This window comes from Danio aesculapii, chromosome 19, assembly GCF_903798145.1.
Source record: "Danio aesculapii chromosome 19, fDanAes4.1, whole genome shotgun sequence".
Classification (NCBI taxonomy): domain Eukaryota; kingdom Metazoa; phylum Chordata; class Actinopteri; order Cypriniformes; family Danionidae; genus Danio; species Danio aesculapii.
Window position 1 is genome coordinate 5,347,797 of NC_079453.1, and position 13,586 is coordinate 5,361,382.

At 34.0% G+C, this 13,586-nt stretch overlaps 1 protein-coding gene across 1 annotated transcript in view; it reads right to left on the reverse strand.

The window, feature by feature from the left end:
- LOC130246696 (collagen alpha-1(IX) chain) overlaps positions 1–12,151 on the reverse strand; it is a 71,562-nt gene extending 59,411 nt beyond the window's left edge. Inside the window, exons 1-2 of the mRNA XM_056479800.1 lie at positions 12,041–12,151; positions 4,711–4,793 (exon numbers count right to left, since the gene is read on the reverse strand). Coding sequence (XP_056335775.1) covers positions 4,711–4,793; positions 12,041–12,057 — 100 coding nt within the window. The 5' untranslated portion in view covers positions 12,058–12,151. The remainder of the gene's footprint in view (positions 1–4,710; positions 4,794–12,040) is intronic.
- Between the last annotated feature and the right edge of the window lie 1,435 nt (positions 12,152–13,586).

Genomic DNA, 13,586 nt, shown 5'->3' on the forward strand with positions numbered 1-13,586 from the left:
AAGGTAAATTCAACGTATTTGATTATTTATTTATACATTTATTTATTTATTTGATAGTTTGATTTATATATTTAGTATTTTAATTATTTATTTATTCATCTGTTAGTTGCATTTATTTATTGTTTGTTTGTTTATTTATTATTTGTTTGTTTTCTTTATTTATTGTTTAATTTATTCAATTATTTATGTCTTAGTTTTATTTAGTCATAAAAAAATATTTATTTATTATTTGTTTGTTTGTTTGTTTATTTATTTATATATTTATTATTTTATTTATTTATCATTATATTTATATTTATTTATTTGTTAGTTTATATATAATTATATATATATTTGTTAGTTTATATATAATTATATATATATATATAATTTTACTTATTTATTTATTTATTTATTTATTCATGTATTTATTATTTTATTTATTTATTATATTATTCTTTTTTATTTGTTAGTTTGAGATAGTTTTAATATATATATATATATATATATATATATATATATATATATATATATATATAATTGTACTTATTTTAATTATTCATGTATTTGTTAGTTTAATTTTTTATTTTTTTATTTATTTGTTTCGTTAGTTAGTTAGTTAGTTAGTTAGTTAGTTAGTTAGTTAGTTAGTTAGTTAGTTAGTTAGTTAGTTAGTTAGTTAGTTAGTTAGTCAATCCGTTATGTGCAATTGTGTATATTTTCTGCTACTATGGCAGTGATTTTTGCTGCTTTTTTGAAGGGAGTTGTTTTGGTGTAATGTTTTTTTGTTTCTTTTTTATTTGTTTAACTCTTTTTAATTGGCTTTTTTTGCTTATTTGTTTATTTATTTATCTGCAATTGTATATATTTGCTGTTACTATTGCAGTGTTTGTATTTTATTTTTTGTGAGGGGTGGGGGGATGGGGTTGTTTGTTTTTTGTAAAACCTGTATAATGTTTTTCTCTGTAAATAAAACAAGCAGATCTGCAGTGCTGGAAATCCTGCAAAATAACCGCTGAGGGAAAAGTGAGGCCTTCTCAAACGCTGACAGTGCATTTTACAGCTACAACATGAACACACACAAAGACATCTGGAACTTTTCTATAAAAAACAAGTAGGAGTGAGAGGTACCAGAGTAAAAGAGGCATTTCCCTGTGTTTTTACTGCGCTGTTTATCCGGACGCAGAGCCGTGTGAGATCACGTTAAACCCTCATATCCTCTCGTGCCATTTTAAAACCAGCCATTAGTGCAAATGAGGGACTAAGCCCAGTCTGAAGCCACAGCGCTGGTTATTTGCTCGTGTGCAGTCAAACACACACACACACTAATACAAAACGTGACCACAGACGTGTGCAGTCATTCAGTACAGACCACACACTGATGTCAAAACAAGACTTATCATTACTCTCTGTATTGATTTTCATTATAATTATTCATATTCTTTTGTTTTTTAATATTTGTATTTTAATATTTGTATTTTCCTTCTTATTGTATGTTGAATGTTATAGCTCAATGCTTCACAATAAGGTCTATTAAAGTGGTCTGTTCGAAAAAGTTGTGGTAGGTTGGAAGGGAGGTTAGAAAATAATGTTTATGTCAGCGCCAATTGCCTACAGTGGTTAAGTATGCTGACATATAGCGCCATGGTGCTCACAGAGACCCGAGTTTGATTCCCGGCTCGAGGTCCTTTGCCAACCCTTCCCCTCTCTCTGCTACCAATACTTTCCTGTCTGTTACCACCACTGTCCTTTCCAATTAAAGGTGAAACCTCCTTAAAATTAATTATAAAAAAGAAAATAATGTTTATGATTTTTTTAGGGATGCTGCCAATTTTATGCCTGCCAAAAAATTAACAGCTGAAAATTGGTGTTTTTAGTTTTTAGCCGAAAGAGAAATGGCTAAAATGTGAGCTGAAAATAAGGTTACAGTGGGGGAAATGAGTGTTGAACACGTCAGGTTTTTTTCCTGGGAATAATACTAATAATAAAGGAGCTGTTGACATGGAATTGAACCAGATTTTGGTAAAAACCCAAACAATACTATTAAAACAATTAAACAACCTCCCTTTCTCCCTTTGTCATTTCACATAACTTCATTTGTAAACTAATTGGTTTTGTTTTCTTTGCATTTTTATTTGATTGTTACCAACATCCGGTGAAAATTTAAAGTCAACAGCACCTTTAGAAAGATGTTTTCTGAGAAAAACAGTGACAGGTTAAATACTTATTTCCCCCACTGTACAGTTGAAGTCAGAATTATTAGCCCCCCTGTTTATTTTTTTTCCAATTTCTGTTTAATGGAGAAAATATTTTTTCAACACATTTCTAAAATATTCATCAAACGCGGCAACACCAAAGCTCCAAAAATGTAGAAGATGAAGGTCTGATGAAGAGCTGTGTGGCTCAAACATTACACACGCTTTGTGTCAGCCTTTTTAATTTAAGAAATTAATTTAATAAATTAATTACATTTTTAATTTAATTAATTTAATAAATTAATTAAAATAATAAATTTTAATTAATAAATAATTTTAAAAAGCCTTTTTAAAGCTTTAATAAAAGCTTTGGTGTTGCCGCCTTTGATGAATATCCTTTTTTTTTTTTTTGCACCTTTTGCGTTTTTTGGCTGAGCACCCAGTTAAGAGGGATGTGCGTGTTTTTGTACAGTTTTTCAACACATTTCTAAACATAATAGTTTAAAGGCTTAACTAGGTTAAATAGGCAGGTTAGGGTAATTAATCAAGTTATTGTATAATGATGGTTTGTTCTGTAGCGTCTGATAATTTTGACCTCAAAATGGTTTTTAAAAAATTAAAAACTGCTTTTATTCTAGCCGAAATAAAACAAATAAGACTTTCTCCAGAAGAAAAAATATTATCAGACATACTGTGAAAATTTCCTTGCTCTGTTAAACATCATTTGGGAAATATTAAAAAACTGAATGTTGTGTCGTACAAATGCTGTTTTTTACTGTCACTCTAACTGTAGACATTGTGCACAGGACGCAGAAAGCACTGCGCTATACAACCATTCACTTCAATGCGCTTTGAAAAGGCCAGATAGACTTTTTTCTGCACCGATCAAACCTCAAGATTGAAACGCGCGTGCCATAGTCAAAATAAGTTAATATTCTGCTCTATTATATCTGCTAATGTATGAACTGCACTGCTCACCAGAAAAGCAACGTCTGCTCAAATAACGTACTGACAGGGTATTTATACTTGCTCCTGCGCTCAAGTGTTGTCATGGCAACATCTGTAAACTGATTATGATACGACAATATATGACCAGGGGCGACACGGTGGTTAGCACTGTCCCCTCACAGCAAGAAGGTCGCTGGTTCGAGTCCCGGCTGGGTCAGTAGGGATTTCTGTGTGGAGTTTGCATGTTCTCTCCGTGTTGGCGTGGGTTTCCTCCGGGTGCTCCGGTTTCCCCCACAGTCTAAAGACATGCGCTATAGGTGAATCGGGTGAAATAAATTGGCCGTAGTGTATGAGCGTATGTGAATATAAGAGTGTATGAGTCTTTCCCAGTACTGGATTGCAGCTGGAAGGGCATCTGCTGCATAAAAGATATGCTGAATAGTTGGTGGGTCATTCCGCTGTGGCGACCCCTGATAAATAATGGATTAAGACGAAGAAAAATGAATGAACGAATTTAAAAACTATCTTCATTAAACATGATATTCTTTACTTAATATTCTAATGATTTTTGGCAAAAATCTATTATTTTGACTGATACAATGTATTTTTGGCTATGGGTTTTGTGGTCCAGGGTCACATATGTGGTTAATTTTTGGCTTTTGTTTCTTGAAATTAGTTTAATCTTATTTAAATGTTAAAAAAATTACAGTTTTAAAAATTATACACTGGATTAAAAGCTGTGGCTTTGATTAGAATGTCTGCTAAATGACTATTACGCATCAACCATTGACTAACTCAGTGTTTTCCAACCCTGTTCCTGAAGGCACACCAACAGTCCACATTTTCAACCTCTCCCTAATCAAACACACCTGAATCATCTTATCATAACATCAGAAGAGACTCCAAAACCTGAAGTTAATGGGTCAGATAACGGAGACATCCAAAATATGTACTGTTGGTGTGCCTCCAGGAACAGGGTTGGGAAACACTGGACTAACTACACTGTAAAAAATAGCTGCTAATTAAAAGTTTCCATATTTCCATATTGATTCATAAGTGTTTTCCATTTATTTGCCGTTGTGAATTGTATTATGGGATGTTGATCTCTGATTTGTCGACTTTTGATGTTGAAAATTTAACTCTATAGTTTAACAAAGAGACTTTTATTGACTTTTTAGTAGTTTGAAATAATAATAATATATTGTATAACAAATAATATATAGAGAAATTAGTCTGTAAAGTAGCAGAAAATGTACAGGTGGTTTATTACAAGGTTTTTGCAGCATGATTTACAACACCAACCCAGACAATATATCACTTTAAACTATTAAAAGTGTTAATAAATGTCATTTTATCAAACTTTTCAGGGTTAAAAGTTGTTGAAAGAAAGATCTAGCTCCCATAACGCAATGCAAAATCATAAAAAAATAAGGAAAACTGCTAATTTACAGATTTTCTTTTACACTGTCACTAATTATAGCTACGTATTACTTGACAAACAATACAAAAACTAACAAAAGAACAAAAAAGGCTTGAATTGGTGGAGTTTCATTATAAACATCAGCAAATGTTTGAAGAAGAGACTCACGAGCGAGAGCTGGAGCACAGAGTGATGTGAAGAGAATCATACGTGTTAAACATCCTGCCAACGTCCAGGGCCAATCCCGACTCCTGCCAGAGACAGAACATTCAGATTAGCATAAATATAATAATCACAATTAAAAAAAAAATTAAAAATACATGCAACCAAACATCCACGGATAGAAATAATGAACTACAGGATTATTGGAAAGTACTGGCAAGATCACTGTAAAAATGAATGTTAATCAGGTTTCAACATTTTTTTTTTAATTATAGAAAGTTTAACTTAATATTTTTAGTCAGTTTTATTAATGTAAGCAGATTTAACAACTATTTTTTACAGTGATGTGATGACTTCAATGTTTTACCTATAAAAGATTTGACTTTTAAAGAGACAGTTCACTCAAAAATGAAAGATTTGGCATGGTTTATACAGACTTTACTTGTTCAAAACCTATTTGAGTTTGTTTCTTCTGTCGAACACAAAAGAAGATAATTCGAAAAATGCTCTCTGCTGGCACCCATTGACTTCCATAGAAGACAAAAATACTATGGAAGTCAATGAGGGCCAGCAACCAGCATTCTTCGAAAATCATTTCCAGCCTGGTCTTAGCTGGTCAGGCTGGAAAATGACCAGCTAAATCCACCTAAAACCAGCTTGACCAGCCTGTTTAAGCTGGACATAGCTGGTTTTGGCTGGTCAAGCTGGTTTTAGCTGGATTTAGCTGGTCATTTTCCAGCCTGACCAGCTAAGACCAGGCTGGAAATGACTGGAAACCAGCCTGGAAATGGCCAAAACCCCTCTAAAACCAGGCTGGTCGACCAGCTAAAACCAGCCAACCAGCCTAGGCTGGTTTAAGCTGGATTTTTCAGCAGGGTGAGTATCATGTTAACATATTAAATTGATTTCTAAATGATCAAGTGACACTGAAGTCTTGAGAAAGTATGCAGAAAATTCATCTTTCCATCATATGGGAACAGTACATACCAGTACACATTTAAGCAAAATTTTTTAAATGCTGTTGACCCCTGTGACACTGAAACCAAAACGGGATGAAGTTGGGGTTATGGACATGTTTGTTTTGGTGCTTTCAAATATCAATATTGTCTGACAAAATTCAATTAGAGCATCTTTAAATAGAAAAGAGCTATTTTATACTGTAATACTGCTTGTTTAATCTCAATTTTCAGCCATGGTGGACACGAGAATTCTTTGAATAGCTCTAGAGATTGATCAGACTCTGAACTTGTAAACAGTAGTGTGTATAATGCACCAGCACTGAAGATTGCATTATTATAAATGCAAAAAAGCATCAGTCAGAGACCCTCATGACACCCAGCAGCATTCTGAGACACTGAGGGTTTGATCAGACCCTGAGCCACCTGTCTACTGTGTGTATGTGCGTGTAAATTGGTCAGAGAGGTACAGCAAGGTGACAAGAAGATATTCTGCCAGTTATGATGAATGAGTCATGAAATGTCTTGGGTTATAGACAAAAAAACAAAAAAAAATCTATATGCAGCATCACACACTCACAGTCACATCACATATCTTTTCTTCTTCTTCCACATCCCATATATTTTCTTCTTCTTCTTTTCTCATCTTTCCACATAACAGTCTTCAGCAATTCAGTCATCCATCCATCAATTTCATCTTTCTATCCAGTCTTCACCAATCTATCACCATCCACCCATTCAATCTATCTATCTATCTATCTATCTATCTATCCATCCATCCATCCATCCATCCATCTATCTATCTATCCATCTGTCTATCTATTCATCCATCTATCCATCTAACATCCATCCATCCATCCATCTATTCATCCATCCATCTATCTATCTATTCATCCATCCATCTATCTATTCATCCATCTATCTATCTATCTATCTATCTATCTATCTATCTATCTATCTATCTATCTATCTATCTATCTATCTATCTATCTATCTATCTATTCATCTATCCATCTAATCATCCATCCATCCATCCATCCATTTATCCATTTATCCATCTATCTATCTATCTATCTATCTATCTATCTATCTATCTATCTATCTATCTATCTATCTATCTATCTATTTATCCATCTATCTATCTATCTATCTATCTATCTATCTATCTATCTATATACTTATCTATCTATATACTTATCTATCTATTCATCCACCTATCCATCTATCTATTCATCCATCTATCCATCCATCCATCCATTAATCTATCTATCTCTACATAGAAATAGAATCAAGCTATCAAATCTCATTAGCCGTTTCTTCACTGTATATCTTACACATACTGATTAAAGAGCAATGAATGAATCTCTTTTTATTTAGATTTTTTTGGTTTCATTACATTAAATAACAGAAGTGTCACTTTAAAAATGCACACATCTCACATTATAATGAAAGCTTTCGGTTGCTTTCCTAACTTTTTATGCTCATTTAGGACGAAATTAGTAGTGTTTGAAAACAACTCACTAAGATCGACATTTTTAGATATTATTATTATTAATTATGTGTATATGTCTGTTTAAACACCCACCTAAAACTCAAACTTTCGCTTCAATTCAAATCGCGTGTACCAGAATCCGTTTGGAAAACAGTGTCCATTGATCACTACGGAGCGCATCAGCTGACAGTCATGCACTGCTTTATTACTGTTTTGAGGATTGCATATGAAGGGGAGACGGCACCTGTAATGAAAAGGAAAGGGAATCCCGCAGTTTTTATATTTATTTCTGAGTGTTTTCATGTCTAAACAAAGCGAAAGCACAAAACAGACTCACATGTAAGAGCAAGGGGCGGCCCCTAGTGGTTCGGAAGTATGGGTTGCGTATAGGGAGGCTCGGCTCTTTAATGTTTATTTGCCACCTTTCAGAGAAAGACTGAAAATATGGGAAAATACCTTTACGGGATGATAGCGGGATAGAACTGTAAAATACGGGAGAATCCCAGGAAAAACAGAAGGGTTGACAGGTATGGTTTTGCAATACATAATGAACACAGTAAGTATACTGTATTTATTTTTGGGATGCAAGTGCATTGTAGTTAAGGTCACCTGATATTAAGTGGGACCAAAATCTGAAATGGATGCCTTGAGAATTCAGAACAATGACAGCACTGAACTACGAGCACAGAACAAAACGACTATGCATGCGTTGGTCGATCACAAATCTTGGCAAGCAGTCTGCTCACCATCACTCATCATTCGTTCAAGTTTTCTGACACCGATTATTCAAAGAGATCACACCACAACTCCTCTGATCAGCTCTTAGTACTGTATTTTCTTACAAGTAGTGTGTCTGCTTAATTTGTGTAATTGTTTAATTAAATGGAAACAGCATTTGTTTGAACTTTTGCATCCTTGCCAAATTATATATATATTTTTTAATCTCCCTCAACAGTACATAATGCTTTTACTGTACATGAAATTCTGTCTTCACCATGTTAGTACTGTCAAAATGACTCTCTCTCTCCCCTCTTAATCTCACTCCCTTGACAAACGGTTTTGCTTTGCAAGCAATTGTTCTATTATACAAAAATAACAGCTTGTATTTTTCATTTGCAGCTGTTGAGGCAGAAGCATGGCTGAAGATGACAGAATAGCGAAACAGAAGGATGAGGGAGCACAATACAGACCATTACACAACTTCAATCTGTGATGTATCACGGCCACAGAGTGTGTTTGGATGGACAATGAGTAACAAAAGATAGAAAATGTGCATATGAAGGGAAATATCTCATTGTAATGCAAAAACTAAGAGTTGTTGTGTGCTTGTGTGTGTGTGTGACACATATGGCAGTGGCCCTTGAGCTGTCGTGACTTTGGTGTGTGAGCCAGATTCCTTGGCAAGTTTCCTGAACACTCACAGAGTCTTAATTAATGTATTCTCAACCTCACTAATTTTCTGCAGGTTTCACAAAGTCAAATTTAATACGTCTTAAGACCTTTTTAAGACCATTATTAATGGAATTTATGACTTATAGAGGTCAAAACCCTAAACTTTTACTTGCCCCACGTGCTAAATTTTTACTTGCCCTTATAGAGGTCAAACCCCTGGACTTTTACTTACCCCAATATAAACAATTCTAATTACTTAAATAAAACTTAAACAATGTGTCAAAACAAGCAACCCATACATACCCATTTATTTTTCAATACAACATTCTTTGCCAAGTTTTAAAAACTTTAATAAACTAAGTGTAGTTTATAGCGTTAAATGTAGCGTCCTCACCACATATGGTCCATAAATACATGGAGAACTTACAAATGTTGTTATGAGGAAGATAATGAAACCATATTGGTAAACAGAGTAACAAATAGAGTTTCGTTAAAAGTTAGGAGTCTGACTTAGTAGTTTTAAAGGGACAATGGAAAATTAGGACCCATTTATAATGATTTAAAGGGGACCTATTATGCAAAAATCACTTTTATAAGGCGTTTAAAGACAACTGTGTTGTGACAGTCTGCGATTATAACCAGCTTCTAATGGTAAAAATGTGCTAATTGGTTTTCTTATAGTCACACTTCATACAAACAGTCTGCAGATCCACTTTGATTGACGTTCTCCTTTTATACGTGTCATCAGAGGGGAAAAGCCCCGCCCATTAGTGACAATCTCTCCCTCATTAGCATATGACTTTAGTCTTGTTTTGGAATCTGCCACTATGCTGTCTCATAGGCATTTGTAGCTCCGCCCTCTTTTGAAAAAAGCACAATCTCATTAGAATTTAAAGCGACAGTCACCAAAGTGGCACAATTAGTATCAAAGCCTAAAAGGGGCTGTTTCAACGAGTTAGAAAACATTATTTGTGTTTTATTTTAAGCTCAAACCTCACATACACATTCTAGGAACACCAGAGACCTATTTTACATCTTGTAAAAAGGGACATAATAGGTACCTTTAAGACCTACAAGTCAATATTTCAGCGAATTTAAGACTTTTTAATACCTACATTTGAAATGTAAGACTTTTTAAGACCCTGTGGACACCCTGTAACTACTACTAATCAAGGACGAAAATAAATAAAAGGACAATTACAGTGCTCAAAAATAATATTATCACAACTAAAATCCTATTTTGAGAGCAGATAAATGAATAAATTCTGCTGGAATCAGAAATGCAAGTACTGTATTATTAATAACATATTAGCAGCATCATATTCTAATGTTATGGACTATATGTGAAATCATTTTAGTATACATGGTCATCTCAAAACATCAGAAACACTGCTCAAGTTTTCTGACAACGATTAATCAAAGATATCAGCTCTCAGTTTTGTATTGCTTTACAAGTGGTGCGTCTGCTTAATTTGCGTATTTGGATATTTGGATAGGGGGTGACGCTCAGATTAGGAGGTGAGGTTATCTAAATCTTGGATTTGGTCCTGCTGACAAACTAATAATCCACGCGGAGAGGAATATCTCCCACCCACGGCTGTCATTCCCTGTCTGAGGAAACGCTGCGGAAATCACAAGCTGCTGATTAATCACAGTACAAGAGATTTGTGACCAGCAACAGCATGGTACAAATACTAAACTGATGGAGAACTCTGTCTGCTTTATATAATGTCTGACTCACTCAACATGAGGCATAATATACAGGTTTTATACCATTGGATGCTTTTATTTAGGCCCTTTGCTGTTTGCAATATACATGCTACCCCTGGGAGACATTATTAGAAGACATGGGATCAGCTTTTAATTTGTCCCCCCAAAAAACTTTGTCTACTAAATCTAAAATCTTAAAAAACTATCTATCTATCTATCTATCTATCTATCTATCTATCTATCTATCTATCTATCTATCTATCTATCTATCTATCTATCTATCTATCTATCTATCTATCTATCTATCTATCTATCTATCTATCTATCTATCTATCTATCTATCTATCTATCTATCTGTCTATCTGTCTGTCTGTCTTTCTGTCTGTCTGTCTGTCTGTCTATCTATTTGTCCGTCCATCTGTCATTTAATCCATCCATCCATCCATCCATCCATCCATCCATCCATCCATCTATCTATCTATCTATGACTTGACAAGGCCTGAAAAGCATTATTTAACAATATATTTACAGGCTTTCCATTGACTTTGACCATGATTTCTTGTCAGAATTCCTAAGGCATTTCAATTATATGTCTAACATACGGCCTATAAAATCTTTTTAGCAGGATTTCCAAACAATCACCCTGTAATACACGGGACGTCATCAGATTTTGTGTTGAGACGTGTTCTGAACTAACTGGAGCCTTTCGTCCAGACGTTGAAGGAAGTTCCTCCTCAACTTTCATCTAAACTATAATTATAAAGATGCTTTGAAAAAATGTGTATGTTTAAAAAAGAGACAGTAAAGACATTTCATCAAGCACTAGCCTAAAAATCTGTCTTATATATACACACACACACACACACACACAAATTGCATTTGCTGTTTGTTCAAACTACTTATTTAAAATGAGCTGAAACAACACAATTCTTGAGTTTTTTGGAGGTCAACTTAATTGTTTTATGTTTAATCTACTTAAATTTGTAAAAAAAAAAACAATAAATGAGCCTAATTCCTTCATAATGTAAAAAAATATACAATTAATTAGTCCTGACATCACGTTTTTAGGTTACTGTAACTAATTAAACTAAGTTAATCGTGTTCTAACCCAATAATTTATAAGCCAAGCAAGCTGTTTTAAGTCAGTTTAACAATTTATGAGCTGAAACACAATTATTGAGTTTTTTGGGTGGTCAACTTAATTGTTTTACGTTCAATCTACTTAATTTTTTAAACCCAATGAATTAACTTAATTCTTTCATGTTGTAAAGAATCATATGATCAATTAATCCTGACAGCACATGTTTTTAGGTCATTGCAACTAATTAAAATAAGTGAATCAAGTTCTAACTTAATTTTATAAGTTATGCAAGCTGTTTTTAGTCAGTTTAACATAATATATAATTTAATATAATTCAATAGATGAATTAGGTTAATTTGGTTCAACTTAAAAATTTTAGGGAACCATGAATTTTTTTTTTACAGTGAACACAAATTGATTGTGTGGAACTAAGCTTTTTGTTTTACAGTGTAACATCAACAGAACAACACAAGATCCTGCTGAAGATCCCATATAAATGCTGAAACCACTACAAAGAGGTTTAAGTTTGGATATCAAGAGTGAATTCAACATAAAATGCTCAAGGAATAAAGAAATTAGTTTCACAACACTCTTAGCACCCAACAAAAGATCAAAGCAACTCATCTGAGGTAGATATTCTCCCAAAAACACCCTTGAGAAAGAGTTTATGTCTTCCACAAGAACCACCAGTGTTTGAGGTCTTACCTGAAATGAGGAGCCATGTTTTCTGAGAGTCTGAAAGGATGCAGAAGTAGGTCTTCAGCGGTGCCCACGGGCCTCTCTGACTGAGGACGACCTGTGCAGACGATGCCAAACCTTTGGGACACATTAAGGGTATTTTGCGAGGGCGACCTTCCTTGGTTCCGATTGGCTGGGAGAGTTCAGAGGGGGTGGTGGCAAAGCTTTTCTTTTTTATGACTGATGTTTAAAGGAGATGTTGAGCCTCGGGCGTTACGAGCACCTTTTTTCATTTCTGCACAGGAGCTAATAACACATGTTGAGTCGTGGTAATTCTGCTAATGGGAAGCCCTACTGCGGGGAGAGCCTGTCATAAACATGCTTAGATTGTGTGTTGGTGAAAAAAAGAAACTATATTCAGCATCCCAAGCTGGTTGACAGCTATTATTCAGGAATCATACTTCAAACCTTGTGGTTGCACAAAGGTTGCGTATGCACTTTGAGTTGTGTTGGTGGAGGATTCTAGGAAAGTTGTTGTGTGGTTCAGTTTGACTGAATCCAGGCACGGCAATTACTGTGGAGCCCTTCTGCTTCGTTTTAGAGCATTTTATTTTGAGCACTGATTGTTGAAAAGATTCTGTACATTGAAAAAATGCTAAATCCATGTTAATTTGTTAAAAGCTTTTAAGTGAACTTAATTGATTTGTGTTGGGACAACATGAATGAATTGTGTGGAGCCCAGCACTGAAAAAAATGCTAGATTTACCAAAAATATAGTGCATTATTTTTGCATCCCTCTTTTTAAGCAACTTTCACGTTAAATTTAAAGCAATATTACCTGAAAACCTTTATTTGGTGATGTGTAAATGTTTGAGTTTCCTAGCAAATGGTTTTGCTCAAATTTATTGGTTGGTTAAGCAGTTTTTGTATACAAATTTAAGTTATTTCTACCATTAAAGATCTGTTTACATAATTACTGCACTGTAAAACCTAAAAAGTTAAGGTAACTCATACCATTTGAGGAAATTAATTGCAACAAATCATTTAAATACAAAAACTAACACTAATGAGTACTGTGAACTTAATCCATATGAGTAAATGAAGCAATTTGAGCACAGTGAAAACCAATAAATGAAGAGAACTCAAACCAACTGAGTACTGTAAAAGCCAATAAGTTAAGGCTACTCAAACCATTTAAGGAAACTGATAGCTACAAGCCATTAGAGTTAAAAAAAAAACAATCCTAATGAGTACTGTGAACTTACTCCATTTAAGTTAAGCAATGAGGTATTTAATTAACTCATTATCTTCAACACTGAGTTCAAAACTCTTTTATCATCAAACATTCAGAGTATTAGTAACGTAAAGATTGAATTGAACAACTTTATACTCTATAGTCACTTAAATAGTTTGGTATTGCTTCAAGCATTAGAGTTGAGTTAACACACACACAAAAATAGAAATTGTTCATTCATAACTCATTCGGTTTGAGTTCTGCATGATAAAATCAGTTTATGGGTTACCATAACTCTTTTCATTAAGTCGAAGTAACTTTTTAAAAAATATATAAGTT